We start from the raw sequence: 23010 nt of genomic DNA, 5'->3' as shown, positions 1-23010 counted from the left end.
CTTAATCACTTAATGAATTTAAAAAGTACTCACAATCCTAGGGTACATAATCACTGCTCACGTCAATATCTTTCTAATCTGTTTTATGCATACGCGATGCAAGCATACAATTAAAAAAATAAAATCAGTAAATATGATGAGTAACCACCTTTGACTTTTTCAGATGGAAATTGAATGTTTAAAACTGAATATCCAAAATCCTAACAGTGACAGCTAGACAAGCGCCTTTGGCGGTTCTTTTTATTTCCGACAGGCGCTGCTCAAAGCAAAGAAGTCATCTTCCCGCCCAGTAAGGAGCCAGCCTTTGTCACCGTCCCCGGAAATGGTTTGGCAGACCCATTTTCACTTGCACCAGGGACATGGATTGCTTGTATCAAATCAGAGGGAGTCCTCCTGGTAAGAGACCTGCATGGAGAGTTCTGTGGGATTCTTTCCCCCCTTAGCATGGTCCGTCCACAGTGACCCACAGCGACCATAAGACCACAGGCAGCTCCCTTTTAGACACAGGAAACTGTGGTGACATTTGCCCTCAAATGACACAGAAGCCAACTTAAAATATCTTTTTTTAAAATATTTATTTGAGAGAGTGAGAAAGAGCATGAGGGGGTGGGAGAGGGAGAAGCAGGCTCTGCATCAAGCAGGGAGCCCGAGGCAGGGCTCGATCCCAGGACCCTGAGACCATGACCTGAGCCGAAGGCAGACGCTTCACCACCTGAGTCACCCAGGCCCCCCTAAAATATCTTCTATATTCTTCAGCCAGCTCCTTTCAGACAAAAAAACCAAACCAACTGTAACTCATAATGACTCAAAGTTATCAGAATAAAAACAAAACCTGAATGGGCATATGTCCCCGCCCTTCAAAAGCTTCTTTGGGATTTTTCATTGTGAATCAGAAGGACGTCTTAGAAAATCAGCCTCTCTGGGAATTGTGCGGAATGAATCAGAAGAAGCTACAAGAAGAACAGATCCTAATATCAGTGAAGTTGTTGGTGGCGGAAAGAGAAGGGAGAGCCCATGCTTCTCTGACATTCCCTGCCTTCTTCTACATCAAACGTAGGCGATAGTCTCACCACACAGATGGCCTTAGACAAAGAACCCAGCGTCAAGGGCAAAGCTCTGTCCTTGCACACTAATACAATAGCTGGAGAAGCCACGGGGAATTAAGGGATGAAACTGCTATCTGAGAAATTGGTATCTTATAAAAAGTCTTCTGAAAATGACGTCTTTGGCAAACACTTGGTTTGGGGCAGTTAGAGTGGAAAATAGCAAGCTTTTCCTTCTGGAACAAAACTTTTGATTGGCTACGTTAGCAAATCTTAAGCAAGTTCTTTAACTCCAAGCCTGCCTCAGTTGCCTCTTCCCTGTAATAGGGACAATGTTTACGTAGATAGGTCCTTTCCAAATCTGGGATCTTATGAGGATAATGTGACAGTTTATGCTATTCATTCGCTCCCTATTTTTCTTGCATCTTCTTGGTAGAAAGCTTTGTTGCTTTATAAAAGTTGTAGCATTTTTCATAGCCATTAGACATGAGGACAGGGAAAATCCCATTGGTGCCAATGATGGGTACGAAGTTGGATCAATGGAAAGAAAGAAGGTCATTATGTTACTCCACGAGCCTGGAAAATGCTTCATGATGTTCAGTCAGTGCTGTTGTATGGCGACTCCATATATGCTTCCATGTTATGATCCTGTTTTCTCCAGAGATATTTTATTGAACACCTACTATCAACCTTTACTGTTCTAGGATCTATGGGACCATAAAGCAATGAGGAGCTACAGTCCCCACCTAAGGAAACTCAGTAAGAGAACAATAACCACTGTTACATTAAAGCCCACTGGGGTAGTGAGCCCCCGGTGGTAGACCACGGAGCCCCCTAGGCCACCATCTGCTACTTTTCCTCTCCATGCATTTCTCTTCTTCTCCATTATAGACACGATAAGGGCCCTGAAGAGAGGAAAAGCCTGATGGTCGGTGTATGAGTCTCTTCAGAGTTGTGACAGACATCCCCCTTCCTTGCCTCTGCACACAGGCGGTGATGCCAGCATTGCTCTTAAGCTGTCAAACCATCAGCGTCTCAGAAACCTGGAGGTCTGCTCTTTCCTGAAGAGCTGTTTAGCTGCATTTACGCCGTGGGCTTCCTTTGGCACACTCCGTGGAACACGTTCTTCCTCTCATCTCCTAGGACAGGCGGTCAGCCAGTTTCAGCCTGTGATTCACCAGGATCACAAAACATCATGTTTTATACCACGCCAGGCGAGCGTTGCTTTGCTGTGGGAATAAAAAGCCATAATACACAACCGGCAATTCAGCGTTCCGATGTGTGGTGATGGAAGCAACCGGGGCTTCAAAGGACCAGATTATCAGTTGATAGTTTATTATCTTTGTTTAGTTTTGAATTTATACACAATCCAGAAGCGAGGGTAAAATTTCCCCAAGTTTTTTTTTAAATCAAGATTTTATTTATTTATTTGAGAGAGAGAGAGAGAGCGCGCGCACAAGCGGGGGTAGGGGGAGCTGCCGGCAGAGGGAGACGCATGTTCCCCGCTGAACAGGGAGCCCCATGGGGGACTCGATCCCAGGACCCTGGGATCATGACCGGAGCCTAAGGCAGACGCTTCACCGACTGAGCCACCCAGGCATTTCCCCCCAGCCCCCGAGTTTGGAATACAAAAACGTTCAGCCTGAGACGCTTGTCTCCGATGCTTGAAGCACGTGCTGCGAGGCGCTCTGTGCATTTTGGGGAGTCAGGGCGCAGAACCAAGCAGCTGCTGTGGAGAGTGTGACTTAGCGAGCTTCACCCGGTTATTACTAACCTCGCTGGCATGCTTGCCGGCTTGATCACTCAAGAAGGGCCACCGTCATATGAGTAATTGTCCTCTTGGTCTTCGTTCGCTAGGACTACCTGGTGCTGCTTCCCAGGGACTACTATGAGGCGTCCTCCCTGCAGCTGCCGGTCACCCAGCCGTGCGCCGACTCGGGACCCCCGCGGGAGAAGTTAGTACGGGCAGCGGGGCGCCATCGGGCTCCTCTGAATTGGGAAGCTGTGGCGCAGGGATTTGAGAGAGGCCTCAGCCTCCCGACCACGGCAAGATGCGTTGGATAATTATTTAACTGTGGTTTTTCTCTGAGGCCGTCAACTGTCTTAGGTACAAGAATCACAAAGCACTTTGCACCCGGTGGCCGGCCTTTAGAGAGACGCCCACCCTCTAGCCTGTGGAAATGCGGCCGCTTGACCAAGTAATGCCCTCAGAGTCGTGCCTCTGCTGAGGGGGAGGGCTTAACATAGAACCCGGGTTTATGGACCTTTCCTTTTTTTATTCTTCACGCAGATGACCATTTACCACCCGATTCCTACTGCAGGCCCGTGGTAGGAATTTGTTGAGGGAGCGATGAGTGCATGGAATGGAAAGAGTCCTTTGGGGATGCACTTTGATGCTGTGTTTTGTTCTCAGTTGTAACTGTTGTGTTTTGTTGTTGTTGTTGAAGTTGCTTGCTTTACCAGCATTTGCCAGTGACCCGATTCCCCTGTGCCCTGGCTTGTGAGGCCAGACACTTCCTGCTTGACGGGGAGCCAAGACCCTTGGCAGTGAGGCAGCCCACCCCCGCGCACCCAGTCATGGCGGACCTCAGTGGGACAGAGGTGGGGCAGCCTTTTATTTACTGTCAAAGCTATTACTACCTCCCGTCTGTGTCTGCTGAAAACCCTTGGCCGCAGTTGCCTCTCAAATTCAGGGGAACCTGGAAGAATTTCTCAGCGGTGTTAATTATAGGTATACTGAGTTCTCTGATCCAGGTTGTGGCTGGGCGGTAGGCCACACGGAGCATAGGAGGGTTCGTCTTCGGGCACTTTCTAGACAGGGCAGGGAACGTGGGCAATCACAGAAGCCTCTCCTTTTTATTCCCTAGACTTAAAAGGGTGTGTCCTGCTCTACCTGATTCAGGGCAAGGTCTTTCTAGAAGGCCTCCAGATACTACACAGCTTACCCTAAATGGATGCAATGCTCACTGACTGTTCAGCCCCTCAGGCTAAGCAGTTTGTAAGGGCTGATTTCTTTGAGCTCAGAATCTGGAACTGCTTCATCCCAAGGCACCTCCCTCATGGCTTAGAGGACAGGTTACTACAGGTTTGGGCATCGCTTTTCTTTCCTGAGTTTTGTAAGCCTCAAAACAATTCAAGACTCTACTGATTTAAGACTTGGGTTAGAAGTCCTGTGTATCAACACTAGGAACACACAAAGCAACACCTCACAATAAAGACACTGAGGAAAAATTTCCCTTTACTTTATTTCCGTTCCTGACTTTCTACAGCATTCTCTGTTTTGTACCTTTGAGGCAAAAGTTCGTGCTTCAATGTGTATACTGATAACATATAAGGTATTAATTCTCACTGAATGTTTAGATGTGTACCTTTTTGTAAACGATATTGCTAACATTTCCAGGGTAGCTATTATAGGATTTTAAGGATATTTCTTTAGTCTTCATTTCATTTTATTTTATTAGAGTTTTTGTTTTGCAAAAAAAAATGTATGGATACTTGTTGTAACAAGTAAAGCAATATAGAGATGCATAAAGAAAAACTAAGGGTTTCATTTCCACTCCATTCTAGCAGTCTGCTCTATCCCTCCCAACCCATGCTGGGCACACACACACATGCATATACGTACATAAATGGGCACACACACAGCTGTGTGCGTGTGTTCCCCAGACAGCAGGCAGGTGCTGTTGAGAAGGGCCAGTCTCCAGGAAATGACGCTGATGACTCATCAGGAAGTGTCCTTCTGATTTAGCCCCGAGCCATAGCACTGAGGTGTTGGGCAGAGCCATATTTGCATGATGCATTAAACTAAGCGCTGGGCTGTCCAGTTTTATTTAACAGTGTGTTTTACCATTTTATCTAAATGCTTATAGACTTGTGTTGTCTAGTCCAGCAGTGACTAGCCCATGTGCCTATATAAATTAAAATTAATTAAAGCTAAGTAGAGCTAAGCATCCAGTTCCTCAACTGCACTAGCCACATTTCAAGTGCTCAAGAATCACATATGTCTAGTGGCCACCTTATTGGAAAACACAGATCATAGGGTATTTTTGCTATCACAGAACGTTCTATTGGACAGTGCTGTGCTAGATCATTGTGCTTAAATTCAAAGACTAATGGCTTTAGAAGAGGTCTTAGAAATCATTTGATTCCCCTTCCTGTGAAGGAATCCTTTCTAAATTATCCTTATTAAACATTCATTTAGCCTCTGTTGAATACTTAAATCAGTGCAGGAAGGTAGCCTACCTTCTAGAGGTAGGCTAACTTTTGGTGGTCGTTAGCCACCTGGAGCAATGCAGAGTAATCCCTCCTCTGGAAACCATGTGGAGTGTGATGGTCAAGATGGTTCTGGAGTGGAACTGCCTGCCTTCATGTCTTGGGTCATCAGTGACTAGCTGTAAAATCTCTCTAGTATTTACTACTATACAAAATGGGGATAACAATAGTAGCTGCCTCATGGATACTATTAAATAAATAATCCATGAGGGGCTCTTGTAATATATATATATATACACACACACACACACACACCACATCTCTATCCATTCATCCATTGATGGACATCTGGGCTCTTTCCATACTTAGGCTGTTGTGGACATTGCTGTTATAAACATTGGGGCGCATGTGCCCCCTTCGAATCACTATGTTTATATCCTTTGGATAAATATCTAGCAGTGCAATTGTCAGTTTGTAGAGTAGCTCTGCTTTTAACTTCTTGAGGAGACTCCACACTGTTTTCCAGAGCGGCTGTACCTGTTAACTAGATTTCAATTTACCTTCTTAAAAATAATTTTCCTACTTCTGTTTTTTTTTTTTTTTTAAGTAAGCTCTAGACCCAACATGGGTCTCAAACTCATGACCCTGAGATCAAGAGTAGTGTGCCCTACTGCCTGAGCCAGCCAGGCGCCCCCTACTTCTGTTTGACTGAGACAGTTTTCTCTATCTTTCTGTTTGTTTGATAGGTACAGATTGTTTTCTGATATTTTAGTGGTTACCCTTAATATTTTAACATATGTTCTTAAGTGTATATTTTCCAACAAAGTCTAAAATTATTCAGTAATTCTGATCTCTTCTTTTACACGACACAGACTTATTTACCCATTGTAAACCAATCTCCAACTTGTGTTGTCTAGAAATTTTATTTTTACCCTTTCCCCAGACTTTCAGATAGATTGTAAGTTTCATCTTAATTCAAATACACCACATACCATCCCTCCCTCTCTTCTCCTTTCCTTTCTTCCTTTCTCTCTTCTCCATTTCTTCTTGGAGGTATCGCTCCTGGAATCTTTCATGGCTCTTCTTCACCCTGGAATATAGTCTCTGAGCCTGAAGCACAGCCATTTCCTGAGATTTTTCATCACCACACCCACCATCCTAGGTATTCTCTTCTTTATCTTCGTTGTATTGAATCTTCTTTTTTCTGACTATTGGAACTTCCTTTATCTATCTATCTATCTATTATCTATCTATCTATCTATCTATCTATCTATCTATCTATTTAGCTTCCTCATTTTGGTAGATTATATCCTCCAGAGGCTTCCTGGGGAAGGCCACATAGGAACTACTTTTTTGTTGTTGAGAACTTGCATGTCTAAAACTATCTTTATTCTACTCTCAATCTTGATTTTTTACTTTGCTTAGATGTAGGATTTTAGATTAGAAATTGTTTCTCCCCAGAATTTGATAATGTTTCCTCATCGACTTCTAGCTCTAAGTCCTGTTCTTGAGAAGTTACATTGTGGTTCCCAGTGCTTTGATTGCAATCAGGTTTTTCTTTCTTAACGCTTTGAGGTCATTTCTTTATTTCTTGTGTTCTGAAATTTCATAACAACGTGCCTTGATATAGGTAACGTTTCAGCCAGTGTGCTGGGTTCTCAGCCTTTTAGCCTGGAAACTTCTATCCATCATTCTGGGAAACTTTCTTGAGTTATTTCTTTGATAATTTATTTCTTTATGTTTAATCGAAATTTACAATCTCTTGATCTTGGTTTATGCTTTGGGAGATTTCTTCAATCTTTTCTTCCAACCCTCACCCCAGCCCTGCACACACACAGACACTTAGGTTTCAGCTTTCTCTGGTCTAATTAGTTGACATTCATCTGCTTTCCAGCTTCCAAAATTTTGTTGCTTTCTCTGGTCTGTTGGGTTTTTATTCCTCTTTCCCACTCTCTTTTTCTTTGTGGGTTTAAGATTTAAAAAAAAAACCTGACTCTAGTTTTGGTGGAGTTCTGAGAGGGAAGATCAATAAATACAAGTGTTTAATCCATTACGTTTAACCAGAAATCCTAGGATGGACTTTTATTTGTGACAGTCTAAAGTTTCGTTATGGTGTGTTTAGGTGTAGATTTATTTTTATTTATCTATGTAGTCCTCAGGCGCACATTCAGAATGACTGTGCGCATCTTTCGTCCTGGGAAATTCTCATATGTTATCACTTCAGGTATATTTTTGCTTCCATTCCTTATATTTTTCTTTTCTGGAAATTAGACCGGGTGAGTCTTGGAGCCTCCAAATGGCTCTTTCATATTTTTGTATATCTTTGGCTCTTTGTGCTGCTTTGTGGGTAAATTCCTCAAGACTTCCTTAGAACACATGAATGTTTCTTTATCTCCAGTCTGTATTTTATCTAGCCTATTAATTCAGTTTAATTTATACTGTTAATCTCAAAGATTTCTAATTGGCTCTTACTTATATTTACTTTTCCTTGGTTTATTTCTGCCAATTCAGTTTCATAACTTTATTTACTTTTTAAAGAGATTCCTCTTCCATTTATATTTTTGAGTATCTTACTGCCCTTGGAGGCAGGTATGTTTCAGAATTCTGAATTTTTAAGATTCTGTGCACACACACACACACACACACACATCATCTCCAGGGGGTCCTGGCCAATACCCTGTAACCAAACATGTTAATATTTCTCCAGTGAAAAGCATGAATAGGCGCTCCAAGAGAAATACACGAAGACTGCCTACATAGACTTAGTTCAAGTCAGATTTTGCCACCAAGTGATGATTGGTTAGATGAGATTAGGTTTTGCCACCAAACAAGATCCAAAAAAAAAAATTCCTTTTCCAAGTTTGAAGATTTCAGATTAAGGATCAGGATATTCATTTTAAAGTCTTTATCAGACTCTCCCCTAAAATTCATTGCATCTGAACTGAACTCATCTTCTGATCAATAATATTGTTGCCTGTTTCTAACATTAGATTTCTTTATGGGTTTTGGAGGCTTATCTTTTTTCAGGCTTATTGGCTTATTTTGAACGGAAGGTTTTTATCCTCTCCCTTTTTCTTTATACCCATTTCAGCCTCACAGTTTTGCAACGTCTTCCCAGTCCTCCTTACCATTAGCTCAGAGGCTAGCATGACAATGTGCTGCTTCTATTGCTGTGATACTAGGTTAGCGCTGATTCAGACGCCAAGTCAGTGGGTGGCTTAACTCAGTTCTTGGTTATGAGGCTGCATCTTTGATATTTGATTCCCAAATTCTACAGCTTCTTGTAATGCTGAAACCCAAGTGGCAGATTGTCAGCAGCTTTTTCAGCTTTTCATGATTTGAGGGAACTCTCATCTTTGTCTTCAAAAAATGAGCCTGGATCTGACATGAGCCTCTTTAGTTTTCTAAAGCATGAGGCAACTTTAGTTTTCTTTACTCCGCATGAGCTGAGCTGCCGACCAAAACAGCGTGCTTCCAGACCTGGAGGACAACAGGCCCCTGACTTCAGACCCAGTGCATTTTGAGTTTTTCTTTTACTTATGTTCCACCACTTTTAATCTCAAGCATATCTTTTTGTTTTCCTTTTAAAACATTTTATCCGTAGTTGCTGTCTCTTGGAGAGAAGGGGTGCAGAAAATGGGAACTCACTGTGCCATCTGAACTGGAAGTCCCCAGCACATTTTAAAAATGCTAACTTCTATCCTCTTTTTAATTAAAACCCTCCTTTCCCTTCCCACAGTCTCTCAGCCATAATTCTTCCCTCCTTCACAACCAAACTTCTGCAAAGAATTAGACAATTCTACACTGTTTCTTTTTTATATATATATAATAATATTTTTTTATTATATTATACACTGTTTCTAATTCTTTCACTTCCATTCACACTTCAACCGACAGCAGTCTGGCTGGCTTGCTTTCTTCCTTTCTTCCTTCCTTCATCCCATCTCTTGCCTTCCCTTCCTTTCCATTCCCTTTTCTTCCTTCCTTCCACTTACCTTTTCTTTCTTTCCCAGGGTTTCCAGTGATGTTCTTGTCACTAAATCCAGTGGATATTTTTCATTCCTCATCTGTGCTTCTCAGCAGCTTTCAATACTTGTTGAATACCCCTTACATGTTAATACGCTCTCTTAGCTTGTTTTCCATAATTTAAGAGTATTCTGGATCTCTTCCTACCTCTCTGGCTGCTTTCTCAGAATATAATTTACAAGCTCAACCTCTGTCTAGCCATTAAAAGGTAGAATTTGTTCAGGGTCAGTCTTAGCCTTTGTCTTTTTACTTTATGTTCTCTCCCTAAGCAGCCTCCTCCATGCCTGTTGGGTTAGATACCAACTCTACACAGGTAACTACCAGATTGGTACGTCTTGTCCTACCTGTCCTTTTAGATGTAGAACAGCATAGCCAACTTCCTTCCTGACATTACTTCTTAGGTGTCTCAGAGGGATCTCAAATTACATTTTAGTGTCCCTACCTAAATAAATGGTACCACCATCCATCTAATTGTATAAATCAGAATCCTTCAGGTCATCCATGACTTCTTCCATTCTCTCTCTCACCAAAGACAACCCATCTCTGAGTCTACATCCCAAAGTTTTCTTACGTCTCTACTTCTCTCCATGTATCTTTCTTGCCCCATATACAATCATCTTTCATAAGGATCTCTGCAGTAACCTCCTAATTGGCTCATTCACCCTGGCTCTTGCCCATTGCATCTCCCAATCTTGACTCCATATGATTGTCAGCATACTCATGTTGATAGAAATATCTAATCATCACTGACCCTCTCACCCCATCCTCATCCATACACAGTTGGAAAATTGCAATAACATCTTATTGCTTTTAGAATAGAGACAAAAGATTTTAATGGTCTCTAAGGCTATCCCCCTTACCTTCCAGTTTTATCATAGCTTTTCTTGCTCTCTGTTCATCGCCACTGTGGCCTGCCTTCAGTCTCTCAGACTTACATCTCTGCTACCCCACAGCACTGTATGTCATAGGTCAACCTCCTACTGCAGGGTGTTTCCTCTGCCTGAATGCTCCTCCCTCCTGTTGGGCCTGTCTATCTGTTCCTTTTCCTCCAGCACTCAGCTAAGTTGTTGCTTCTTCAGGAAGTCTCCCCCCTTCCCTAGTCTTCCTGACCAGCTCAGGTAGCCCCCTGAGCACCTAGTCAGAACACTTGTCCTAAATATAATTTCACATTGTGTAGGTCTTATTATCTAAGTATTTGATTAAAGTCTGTCTGAGGATAAAGACCAGATCTGTCTTGTTTCCCATTGTATGCCCATCAGGCGAGCTGGCATAGAGGAGGTGTTTAATAAGTATATGTTGACTAAATCATTTTGAAGACTCATTTTGACATCAGATATGTTAATCATCCCTCTTAGTTTTGTGTAAGCATCAGATATGAGATTTGATATGCCCACCTTTAATGTCTTAATCTTGAAACACTCATAACTAGGTGAGGGCAGTTCTGTGCCATAAAACCAGAAGGATCCTTCCAGTTTGACACTGGTTCTGTTAAAGTTCCCTTTTACTAAGATAAATAACTGATAACAAACAGCAAATAGTAAAATTTCTATTTGCCATCATTTGTCTTTTATCTGAGTTTCTCCAAACCTACTTTTACCAACAGATGTATGCCGAAGCCTTCCTACAAGTCTTCCAAAAAATCAATCTATAGGACTCAGAGTGGAAAGAACAATAGAAATTTATAATAGAGTACTGTGATAAAACTGGCAGCCAGTAATAACTTCTGGGAGAGAAGTGAATACATCATTGGCCTGTGTGTGTTTTATGGTGGGTGAAGACAGACAGACCCTTGTTGGAGATGCCCAGGGGAGAAATGCTGGTAATAACCTCTGCACATGGACCCATATTTCACTCTGTAACAGAGTGGAAAAGTGGTGTGGATAATCCACTTTTTTTTCCCCCTGAGGGAAGTCTTTCTATTATATAAGTGATAGAAAAATCACTGTGGAAAATATTAGTTGTGTGGCTCAGGGCTGTGCAGAGAGAACAGTAAATGTGAATTTCCTGAAGGCAAGGGGCAGGAGGATTTTAATTAGTGTGGTAAAGTTTGGCTGGGCCTGAGCTTACAGAATGAAGGGGTTAAACTGCTACAGAATGTAGTTCTAATATTGGCTCAGACATTCAATATGCACAAATACTTTGGGTTTTTTTTATTATTATGTTCAGGTAGCCACTATATAGTACATCATTAGTTTTGATGCAGTGTTCAGTGATTCATTAGTTGCATGTAATACCCAGTGCTCATCACAACACATGCCCTCCCTAATACCCATCACCCAGCTACCCTCTTCCCCCACCCCCCTGCCCTCTGAAACCCTCAGTTTGTTTCCTGGAGTCCATAGTCTCTCACGGTTCATCTCCCTCTCTGATTTCTCCCCCTTCAGTTTTCCCTCCCTTCCCCTATGGTCCTCTGTGCTATTCCTTATGTTCCACATATGAGTGAAACCATTGGCTTTCTCTGCTTGACTTATTTCACATAGCATAATCCCCTTTAGTTCCATCCATCCTGATGCAAATGGTGGGTATTCATCCTTTCTGATGGCTGAGTAATATTCCATTGTATGTATGAACCACATCTTCTTTATCCATTTGTCTATTGAAGGGCATCTTGGCTCCTTCCGCAGTTTGGTCTTTGTGGACATTGCTGCTGTGAACATCGGACTGCATGTATACTTTGACCCAGCAATTCTACTTCTAGGAGTCTTACAGAAATACTAGCCTGAGGATATGCATCCATCTCTCTATATAGATGCATATATAGATGGATCATCATATAGCTTTATATGTTATAGGGAAAATTAGAGACAACCTAAGTGTCCATCAATTGGGGATTAGTTAAATAAATCATTTTATGCTCATACTTTATGGAATGGTAGGAAACCATTGGGAAAATGAAGCTTATCTGCATGTACTGTGATAAACAGAGAAAATATTGTTAAGTAAAAAAAGCAAGTCATGGCAAAAGATTATAATCACAATTATAATCATCAGTGTTTATGTAGTGTTTGTGACATGCCAAACACATTTCTTTTTAAGATTTTAATTATTTATTAGACAGAGATAGAGATAGCCAGCGAGAGAGGGAACACAAGCAGGGGGAGTGGGAGAGGAAGAAGCAGGCTCCCAGCGGAGGAGCCTGATGCGGGTCTCGATCCCAGAACGCCGGGATCACGCCCTGAGCCGAAGGCAGACGCTCAACGACTGAGCCACCCAGGCGCCCCGCCAAACACATTTCTAAGAGTTCTTCATATATTAATTCATTTAATCCTCATAATAATTTTAAGAAGTGGATATTATTGTTATCTTCATTTGTACACTGGAGAATACTGAGGCATATAGACATTTAGTAACTTGCTCAAAGTCACACAGCTAGAGGCAGTATGATTCCAGACTCCAAGCTCCTAACCAGATGTGGGCGGGTTTTTTTGGGGGGGGGGAATAAAAGACCAGATAGTAAATATTTTTGGCTTTGAGAGTCGTATGGACACTGTGAGAGCTGCTCAGTTCTGCCGTGATGGTACAAAAGCATCCATGATTGCCTACTATGAGCAGTTTTTCTTAAAAAAGAGGTACATACGTGTGCATTTTCAGACACGGACAATGGTTTGGAAGTATGAAACCAAACTATCATTAGTTACTGTGCCAGGAATGGGGTGCATGTATCACTTCCCATTATCTGCATCCACAAAATTTTAAGCTCATTTTTTAAATTGAAGAACAGCAAAAGAGCCTCAAGGCATACTTCTATTCTTCTTATCACCCATTGGAGATTCCTTTTTACTCAAGTTTTAGAGTGTCTTTTGCCTTGAGAAACAAGGCAAATATATGGGTGAAAGGAGTAGAAGCCCCTTGAAGTAGGGTTGCCAGATTTAGAAAATAAAACTATGAATGTTCCGTTAAATTTAAATTGCAGGTAAACAGTAGTTATGTGTGTTGTTTATCTGCATTTCAAATTTAATGGTGCATCCTGTATTTTTTTCTGGCATTCCTACTTAGAGGACTATGTTTCTTACTATGATGACATAGAAAACTATTTCCAGGTGTCTGCTCAGCCCTGGTTTCACTGTTGCCCATGTAACTGCATCCAGTACATTTCACGTCCATGTGCTCGGGCTCTCTGACAGGTGGAGCTGCATCTGCGGCTGCGGGTCCCCCAGGTGGGCAACTACGTGGTCGTGGTCGAGTATGCCACGGAAGTAGACCAGCTGTCTGTGGTTGATGTGCACATGGAGAGCCCTGGGTCTGTCCTGGAAGGCCAGGTGAACATCTACAGCTGCAAGTACAGGTAACCAGTCCTGTCCTAGGGGATTCCTTTGTTCTGGAATGATCAAGAGGTCAGCCTTGGGAACTTTGGCTTTTATCTGGATTGGGAAGTTGTTTCCTTTTTGAGGCTGATCTTGAAAACAAGCAGGAAACTGTGCTTTCTGGTGTTCCCCCCAGTGTAGTATTGGGAGGCTTCTCTGTTGCATTTTCTTGAAAAGCTGTGTGTTCCACTCACCACTTTGGCTCAGATTCCCATGAAGCAACCACAACCCTGGGTAGTGCAGGGAACTCTGTGCTCACACCTCAAATGCTGGGCAGAGCCCATGGGCACATGGAAAAAGAGAAAAGACTCTGCCAAAACTGCCTTCACAACACGCCCTTCTGAGACTGGAATAATTAATGTTTGAGATGAAAAATAATTAACCAAAGATTTAAAAATTCACCCTGATTCAGTTACTGTCTTCCAAGAACTTTGACAAAGATTTATTAAACATTGTTTTCTTTGCATACTGTTTCAAGATCTATGCAAATGTCCAGAATATGTTTGAATTAAAGAATCAGTGCAAGGGGTGTTTTCAACACGAAATTAATTGTATAATAAATGGCACTGGGAGTCCGTCTTTTCAGACAGCAGGTGGAGAACTGCGGTGAACCCACACAGTTCTTGGCCAAGGCCTTAAACATTTTGTTTCCACGACTTACCTATGGCTTTTTGTCAAACTCCAAATGACCTGAAGTAGTTGGATATTTTCCCTGTTTTATGAATAAAAGAACTTATGAAAAGTGTTACTTTTTGGAGCTCAGAATGGAAACTTTTATGAGACTTAATGAAATGGTTACTGAATTAACATCATGCTCTCAGCGACCCTAAAAGGAAATTGTGAGGACTTCTTTTAAGAATCTTTAAAAAAATCTAATCAGCCCTTTTTTCTGGGGTGATGACAAAAACAAACAAAGACTATACTTGCATTTGGAGTTTTAATAGGAGCACCAGATGGGGCAAAAAAAAAATTCCCCAGAATGTTCTGTCATTACCTGAAAATGGTAGTTTCATCTGTGGATGACATCAGCAACCACTGGAATGTACACTCCCAGGCGGGTGGGTCACCTCACCACCCGAGTCCTGGAGACTGTTGGCCACAGGGCTGGGACAGGGCTTCTCCAGACCCTGGCCACCCTCTGGTTCAGCCCTCTGACTCCTTCCACCTTCCACCGTCCAGATTACTTCGCTTGATTCCTGCTCCACAGGATACAAGTGGTGATGGCTAAGGGCCCGGGAGGAAACACTCCTGGTGTCCCTGATGACTCTCTGACCCATCTCAGAAGAGATGAGAACATCTAGGCCAAGCAGAGGGGTGGTTTCAAAGCTAATAAAGAAAGGGCACCCTTCCAGGATTCCATAAGCCACGAGCCTGGTTTCATGACGTCTTTCTGAATGGCATTTGGGGCAGACAACCGTGCGGTAGTCTGTAGACCACTTTGGCTCTGGACATGACAGCACCAAGTTCTTCTTTATCAGGGACATCAGAATTCCAAGACAGTGTTGTATTAGACTAGGACCCCCTTTTATTGTATTTAACCATTTCTAGGAACGTCCCGTGGTAAGGTTTCACTAGTCTAAAATATTTGTCTCTCATGTGGACAAGTAAAAATGAACAGGCTTTAAGTACTGGAGTCCAGAAACATGGTGCAATTGGGAAAATATTTGACCCATAAAAGTCTATTACAAATGACAGGCCCTTACAACATTGCAGCTTCTCCTGCTGAGGGTTGAACCTTTCCCAGCATTTCTCGAGTGAGTTCTAATGGTGTTATTTTAAAAAATATCCCAACAGAAAAGTAGTGGTGCTAATTAAAATACCACTTTTCCAAACAGTGTTGTGATAAATCTGATCGCCCTTCTGTATGAGAGGTTCACTTATGATTAAATCAATCCAGTTATTATCATTAGTCTATTTTTAGTAAGAATTTTAAAAGGATATGGATAAAACTAAATATAAGTGAGTCACCTCATATATTTACTCCCAGGATTATGCCTGAACCAAAAGGAATGCATTTTAATTTCGTACACACACACACACACACACACACACACGCATACACGTGTTCAAAAGGGAAAAGAAAACAGCTGTTCTTTGAGTTTGTAACTGTGGCACTTTATACGCCATCTCATTTTAATCCTTACCAAAAAGTCATTGCATAAATTATTTCAAATATTTCCCAGAGATGGTCATTTCTTTTAGTTTGTTTCCAAACTAGTTTCCAGATTGTATTTACAGACAGAAAAGTTGCTACAGGATATGAAATCAGAAACATTCCTCCAAAAATACTTCCTTAATGGGTTTTACCATTAGAGTGTATTCTTTGGTTCCAAACCATGACCTTTTAAATGTTCCTGAACTCCGTATTTCACCTGATGGAGTGGAAGGAAGGAGCGCGGCTGGTACAACGGGGAGCAGACTGAGCTTCCAGTGGCAAACTCTGGTTACTCATGACTGGAGTAAGGCCAGGCCCAGTGCTGACGTGGTGTGGGATATCACTGATCTTTGTGAGGCCAATAGGCAACTTTAGTCACTGATGGTACCAAGAATATTGGTAAATTTCTAAGAAGGTTGTATCTTGGAGATCAGACATGATTGACCCTGAGGCTTTTTCTCCCAATGACTAGACCAAGTATTGCATAGAGCCGGGTGGAAAAAGTGAACAAGGCCGTTAGCCCTGAGATGTGCCGCAATCAGAAGGTTCTTTTTCTTGTATTGATTGTGGACTGCATCCGTCTTAAACTCATTGTGCCAGAAAATTCACGGTCAGTGACCTAGTTATAAACAGGAGAAACAGAAGAGCAATCAGCTATCCCGCGGGGAGGCATGAAGTTAGGGAGACCAGAGGAGTCAGGCTAAGAACACTCTTTCCTCCCGCAGCGTCCTGTGCCGGAGTGTTGTGACTGATGGCCGGAGTCGCCTCGCTGTGTACGAGCTGTTAGCAGATGCAGGCGTTCGGCTCAAGGCGCACAGCGCCCGATTCCTTCTGGTACGCTTCTGTTTTGCCCTTTGAATTTTAGAAGCCGTTTGGTGATATCTCTCTATTTTAAAACTTATAAAAATTTCGGCTGGGTTTATATTCCATCTATAAAACGAACCTGCACAGAATTGCCAGTTTAATGATGTGTTTTCTTCCCATCTAGAACTCTGTCTTACCCTTCGCTTGTTTGAGCCTTTTTTTATCGCACCCGGTAAAGTTTGCGTATCAAGTTTGAGCACATCTCACACAACTGTTTCATTAAGTTGATCGTTGTTACTATTATAAATGAAATATCTTCTGTCATTATAGTTCCTAGTTTATTTTTATGCTGGTGTATAGAAATGCCATTAGTTACTGTTTATTTTCTTGCCCATTTTACTATTTTATAATGTCTGTTAGCTTCTTGGCAAATTCCTTCAGAATTTTCAAGGTTGCAGTCAGCTGGTATTTCTTTTCCAGACTATTGTTACTCTATCTCAAAAAGTATATTATTCGGTTAGTTAAATATATACAATTAAGAGTTAAAAATACCAAGTTTGTCAGATTAAATACCCTAATGCCTCCCTTTTAATAGCACAACTTAAATATTGAGAATTATGATAAACAGGCAGTGGGACTGGCCTAGGAAAGGGAGGCCAGATTTATAATAAATGTCTCAGAGAACAGAAGATTATCTGAGTACGAAGCAACTTCCTGTCAACTGTGAATATTAAGCATGTATCACACTCTGGAAATGCTAGGCCAGCTTGTTCTAATGTGTTTTAAATATTCGTGCTTGACAGTAGTAAACACTGTGAGCCTTCTTTTAGGAATTATCTGGAATTGAGTTTTTAAAAGTTATTACATAAATTATATAATGGCTTCAGACTTTCTTTTTAAAATTGTGACTCTCTTTTTAAACATAACAATCCGAGCGAATCTAACCTCTTCATCTTTGGGAATTTTAACAGGGTAGAGTCTTCATCTTTTAAGCATAAGTTTGCCCTTTTTGAAACAGTCTAATGTCATTCAGATGTCCAACTAGAATGTAAGCTCCATCCTGGTCTTGGAGGATCCTTTAGTCTCAGTGCCTGGCATATAGTAGGTGTTCAATAAAAAGTTTTGTTGTTACTCAATAGGTTTGTGATCAAGCTGGTAATACGGTTTTGATTAAAATAAAATGTATTGAGAAGTTAATGCTGAGTTTCTCATGTGACTCAGAAACTAGATCTGGAGACACTTCCTTCCGTGAAGTCCAAAGGTGCCTGAGATTCAGGTCATCCTCTATTAAGAAAGATTATTTGTAGCAGGAGCTACAGACGACAGGCTCCAAACAGGCTGCCCAGCTGCCGACCACATCCCCCCTCTCCTTGCCCAGGGGTCTGAAGAGCCAGCATCAGCTCAGGGAAGGAGAGAAAACAGACACCAAAAGTCACTGACGAAGAGTTGTTTTTGAACTTCATAATTTTATTTATGCATGTGACTATTCTAAGAACATTCAGGCAGTGATCCTGTAAAACAGTAAAAAGGGTTCGTTGCACATAATGATGCCACAGGGAGTGCCATTCTGCAGTTTTTTCCACTTTAAAATAACAATTATAATGTCTTTACTTACCAGCTTTTTTAAGAGTATGTTTGACCATACCACTGGCTTTGCCGATAACTGTGATGTTACCTTTTTGCATTGTATTTGCTCAACAGCATCAAATTTGTATCATACCCATCGAAGAATTCTCAACTGAATATCTGAAACCTCAAGTCAAATGCATTGCCAGTTACGGGGGTTATATTAATCAAAGGTAATGGATTTCCTTCCTTCCTCCCTTATTTGTGCTCTGAGTGGTACTATAATGCTTGTAAGGCTGTGTCTTTATGCTTAACTTCAGAAGGGATCATAGGCCAAGGTACTAAAGGCTGATGATGGGTTAAAAAAAAAAATCAGCTAAATCATTTCCCCTTGCAGTCTTTCCAGGATTCCATAATATCAGGAGGCTGACACAGTAGCAAATGGGGGGAATGGTTAAGCTTTGCCCTCAAGGGCAGTTACGGAGTGTTCTGAGCCCTCGCGAAGACTCTCTTTATTCCAGTCCTTTAATCTCTGTGTCTGAGGCTCCTCATTTAAAAAACTGTGAAAATAATGACCCATCTCACCGCTGTGTTATGAGGATTAACTAACCAGTGATTATCGGGGTTTCAGGATGGTTATTTTGTTGTAGCTTCAAAAATAATTTATAGACACAGTCATGAAATCTTAGGCATATGGTTAGGACTATAGAAGCCACCAAGACAGTGAAGTCGGGCTGTGCCTAAAAGAAATGATGAGCGTTTGTGTTCTGTGTTTTTATATGATTTAACGTCGACATTTATGTTTAGAGGTGAACAATGATGTTTCATTGCACTGACCCCATTTAACATGAATTTTAGTTCTAGAAGGGAAAAAGTTTCTATCAGTTTCTGTCTGGTTACTATTTTTCAAAATTAAGATTTTCTTTCTGTTTTAGCTCATTGTATCGAGCAGGCTTGCTGGAATCACTTAGCCAACTGACTACACTGAGTGTCTTTGTCCAAAGATCCCTCCACAATCCTGTGGTTCTCTCTGGACTAGATCCTTTTGATGTCACATAGTCTTATGCTCACAGTCGCTATCTTCACCAATGGATGGTTCTTCCATTTTTGGTTGTTTTTTAATATTCTTTTTTTTCAGTGCCTCTTGTGTCTCCCTGGTCCCTGAAACCCCTCCAACAGCATTAATTTTGGAAGTCCCACGTGGTGAGTCTTCCCCTTTCCTGCCCCAGGATCCTTTGCCTTCTGCCGAAGTTGTTACTGGAGTCACCTTGAAGGCGCCACAGGTGGGACTCCCCTCAAGTGTGTTGTTTCTAAATCATGGTTGTCAAAGCATGGCCCTTACCAGAAGCATCTGCATCACCTGGGAACTTGTTAGAAATGCATCTTTAGGGGCGCCTGGGTGGCGCAGTCGTTAAGCGTCTACCTTCGGCTCAGAGTGTAATCCCAGCGTTCTGGGATCGAGCCCCACATCAGGCTTTTCCGCTGGGAGCCCGCTTCTTCCTCTCCCACTCCCCCTGCTTGTGTTCCCTCTCTCGCTGGCTATCTCTGTCAAATAAATAAATAAAATCTTAAAAAAAAAAAAAAAGAAATGCATCTTTACAAGCCCACCCCAGAACTACTGAATCAGAAACTCTGGAGGTGGGGCCCAGGAGTCTGTGCTTTAATAAGCCCTCCGAGGGGTTTGGGCTTGGATGCACAAGCCAATAAGAAGGACCAGATGCACATCCTTGGCACAGGCAGGAAGTTCAAGCCACACTAATTCTAGCCCATGGGAAGGGAGTCCTCACCTTGTGCTCCTCCACCTTCCCCTCACCCCTGGGAGGTGGATGCCCCTGAAGTTTGAGGACCTCTACTCTCAACTGTGGAGAATCCCGGATGTGAGCCATCTGGCTAATCCTGTCGATGACCACCCCGTCCCGAAGTTCTCTTTTCTTTTTGTATCTCTATCTACACAATCTTTTGGCAGTTTTTCATGGCCATTTTGTGATACATCATATTTTCATGGGCTACTGCTATGTAACATTGTTGAGATGATCATTTGTCTTCCCAAGGTGAATATAAGTACTTGAGGAAGATGCTCTGGCTAATAGATTTTTTGCATCCCCAACTATACCGGCAAAATGCTTTGCAGGCAGGAAATTCTCAATAAACATTTATCGATTAATAATCTAAAGCATGAGGATGGAATATAGTAAGGGACTCTATTTTTTTCACTGTAAACTATGAAATTGCGGGACTTACTATTTACCCTAATGATATGATATCGTTTTAATCCTAGAGATGGCTCATGTCCATTCACATTGCATCAAGTTAGAAGACTAACAGGATCTGAGAGAGAAAATTTAATAAGAGCCTGTATGGGGAAGTCCACCCAGAATCATAGGGGGGAGAGGAATTGAAATCATGACAAGGGAGTTCTAGTCCTGGTTTTGCTCTTAAATTAGAATATGACATTTATTAAATTACTTACCTTCTTCAAGGCATGGTTCTCATCTGAAAGATGAAGATAATCTTATATGGTTGCTGTTTTTCTTGTTTTTTTGAGGGTTTGAAAAGACATATCTCACAGAATGAGGTTTTCTGTGAGCAGGGCTCACCGTCTAGCTTGAACAAAAGTGGGGGCATGACTCTGGTTTTCACTGTGTTTGGGCAGGGGTGAGGGGAAGATAGAGGAGCACAAGGTGAGGACTCCCTTCCCATGGGCTAGAATTAGTGTGGCTTGAACTTCCTGCCTGTGCCAAGGATGTGCATCTGGGCCTTCTTATTGGCTTGTGCAGGTGTGGGGCAAAAGACTAAAGGTGAGCGAAGGGGCTTGACACCTGTCAGTCAAACATCCAAAATGGAGTCTGCCTCTTTCTTACTCGGTTATTCCAAGTGGTATGTGAATGCTGGGAACATCCTCACACAGCCGTATGGCACACATGCATTTCTGTTGGGTATGTACCTAAGAGTGCAATTGCTCAGTGATGTGTTTGACTTTGGTAAAAGCTGCCAGAGAGTTTTCCGAAGTAATTGTACCAAATGACACTCCATCTGACATCAGTTATGGCTGCAGCACACTGTGGGTTCATCCATTCTGAGTTGCAGGTGGTTTGGTTTGTTTCGTGTATTTCTGATGACAAATAGTGCTGCTGTAAACATTCAAGTGAAAGTTTGGTGTGATAGGTTTCCGTTTCACTTGGGTAAATACCTAGATAGTTTTGGTCTTTAAACTCTAAATGTTCATAGCTCTGCAACTTGACAAGTTTGTTTGTTTTTTTTTAATCTTATTTTTTCTACCTAGAACCAAGTAACCCTGCGAGGACTCGTACCACGCCTAGGCCGATATGTCATTGTCATCCATTTTTATCAACCAGCACACCCAACATTTCCCACACAGGTCTTCGTGGACGGAGGGCGGCTGTGGCCAGGTGAGCGTCAGGGAGCCCATGCTATGGCTACACGCCTGGCTGGGCCTTTCAAGACTGTGACAGGCACTCCTCTCTTGCTCTGCCTCCAGGTGTCTTCCGTGCCTCTTTTTGTCCCCACACGCTTGGCTGCCGGGACCAAGTCATTGCTGAAGATCAAGTTGAGTTTGACATCTCAAAGCCAGAGGTGGCTGTGACTGTGAAGGTTCCAGAAGGAAAGTCCTTAGTATTGGTACGGTCTGCTTCTCCCTCAGCTTGCTCTTCATGTGCTTTCCTTGGTCCTCCATTCTCTGTGCCTGTTTGGCTTGTGACAATAATTCCTCTAAGGAATTGAAGTCATATAGAAAAATGTTTAAATTTTATAGCTACCTTTTGGAAAAAAAAAAAAAAAGCAGGTGACAATTAAAGTCAAGGGAAATTGGAACAATGGGTAAGTGAATAGGAAGAGAAGACTCCCTGGCGGGAAGCTCTGGTGATAAGGGTCTCACTCTGCATCAGCCCCTCCTCACTCTTCACCTGACTGGTCTCTTTCTGAAGCATTTAATCTTCCTTTGTTCTTGAAACTTTCTTTTTTGGGCTTCCGTTGCTGCTTTCTCTCATTTTGTTCCCACTTTCTGTAGTGCTCCTTCAGGGATTTATCTTTTCTTTTGTCCACATATGGTGGCGTTCCCTTGGGTGTGATACTGAGAGCTCTTGTTCTGTCATTTCTCTTTGGATAACATCACCTGTACCCGTTGATTCTGTTCTCTCTTGTGGGGGAATGACATCACATCTCTGAATTCATCTCTGATATTTTCTGAGCTCCAGGCCCAGTGTGGGACCATCTACTGTGAATCTGCATAGCTGGGGACCTCATGAGTTCCTCAGACTTAAGCCTATTACCCGCACAACCCCAGGCATCCCCTACCCTGTTTGTTACCTTGGTTGATGGACTCATCCCTTCCAGGGAGCAAGGTAGCATTGTCCAGGCCCTGCTGTGTGACCCTTTAGTTTCTTGCTCATGCCTCCTTCTCTCTCCGAGGAGGCCATCTTCCTAGGGGACCGGGGCCTGACTTTATGCATTGTGTATCCCCTATGCCTAGGATACCACCCGGCACACGGTGCTTGGCAAATGGTTACTGACTGAATAGCATGCGAGCAGTGGGCTCTCTGTGAGTTAGAAGTTGGTGACCAGTTGACAAAGACATCTGAAATTTCCTATAGCATTTGTTACTGGAGTAGTCTGATTGAAACAGGCACAGAGAGCCGAGCAGTGCTTTTAAAGACCAGGGCTACAGTTATTCATAACAGCGTATCCGACGTGATGTAAGCTTCAGGGCAAGCCATGGTATGCGTTTCCCCCATTGGTCCTGCCATTTTAGTTTGTTCATCTTTAAAAATACAAAATGTGACCTTCGGCGATCCAGGGTCATCCCAGGCATAGATCACATGGGGCCCTGGCCCTCCTAACTGGTCCCTGATGACCCCTTAGCTGTCCTGTCCCCACCGAGCAC

General features: G+C 42.4%; 1 protein-coding gene across 3 annotated transcripts in view; it reads left to right on the top strand.

Annotated features, from left to right (window-relative positions):
• The window catches only part of LAMA3 (laminin subunit alpha 3), a 253876-nt gene that overhangs the window by 128159 nt on the left and 102707 nt on the right, over window positions 1-23010 (top strand). For all 3 annotated transcript variants that reach the window (XM_026496108.4, XM_044382889.3, XM_044382890.3), the window contains 9 exons: window positions 254-396; window positions 2901-2998; window positions 3491-3644; window positions 13406-13566; window positions 16466-16574; window positions 18246-18343; window positions 19249-19393; window positions 21394-21520; window positions 21610-21749. In XM_026496108.4, the coding sequence (XP_026351893.3) occupies window positions 254-396; window positions 2901-2998; window positions 3491-3644; window positions 13406-13566; window positions 16466-16574; window positions 18246-18343; window positions 19249-19393; window positions 21394-21520; window positions 21610-21749 (1175 nt within the window). The remainder of the gene's footprint in view (window positions 1-253; window positions 397-2900; window positions 2999-3490; window positions 3645-13405; window positions 13567-16465; window positions 16575-18245; window positions 18344-19248; window positions 19394-21393; window positions 21521-21609; window positions 21750-23010) is intronic.

Source organism: Ursus arctos, unplaced genomic scaffold (genome assembly GCF_023065955.2).
Source record: "Ursus arctos isolate Adak ecotype North America unplaced genomic scaffold, UrsArc2.0 scaffold_17, whole genome shotgun sequence".
NCBI lineage: Eukaryota > Metazoa > Chordata > Mammalia > Carnivora > Ursidae > Ursus > Ursus arctos.
The sequence above is the reverse complement of the archived record's forward strand: the minus strand, read 5'-3'. Positions and strand labels throughout refer to the sequence as shown.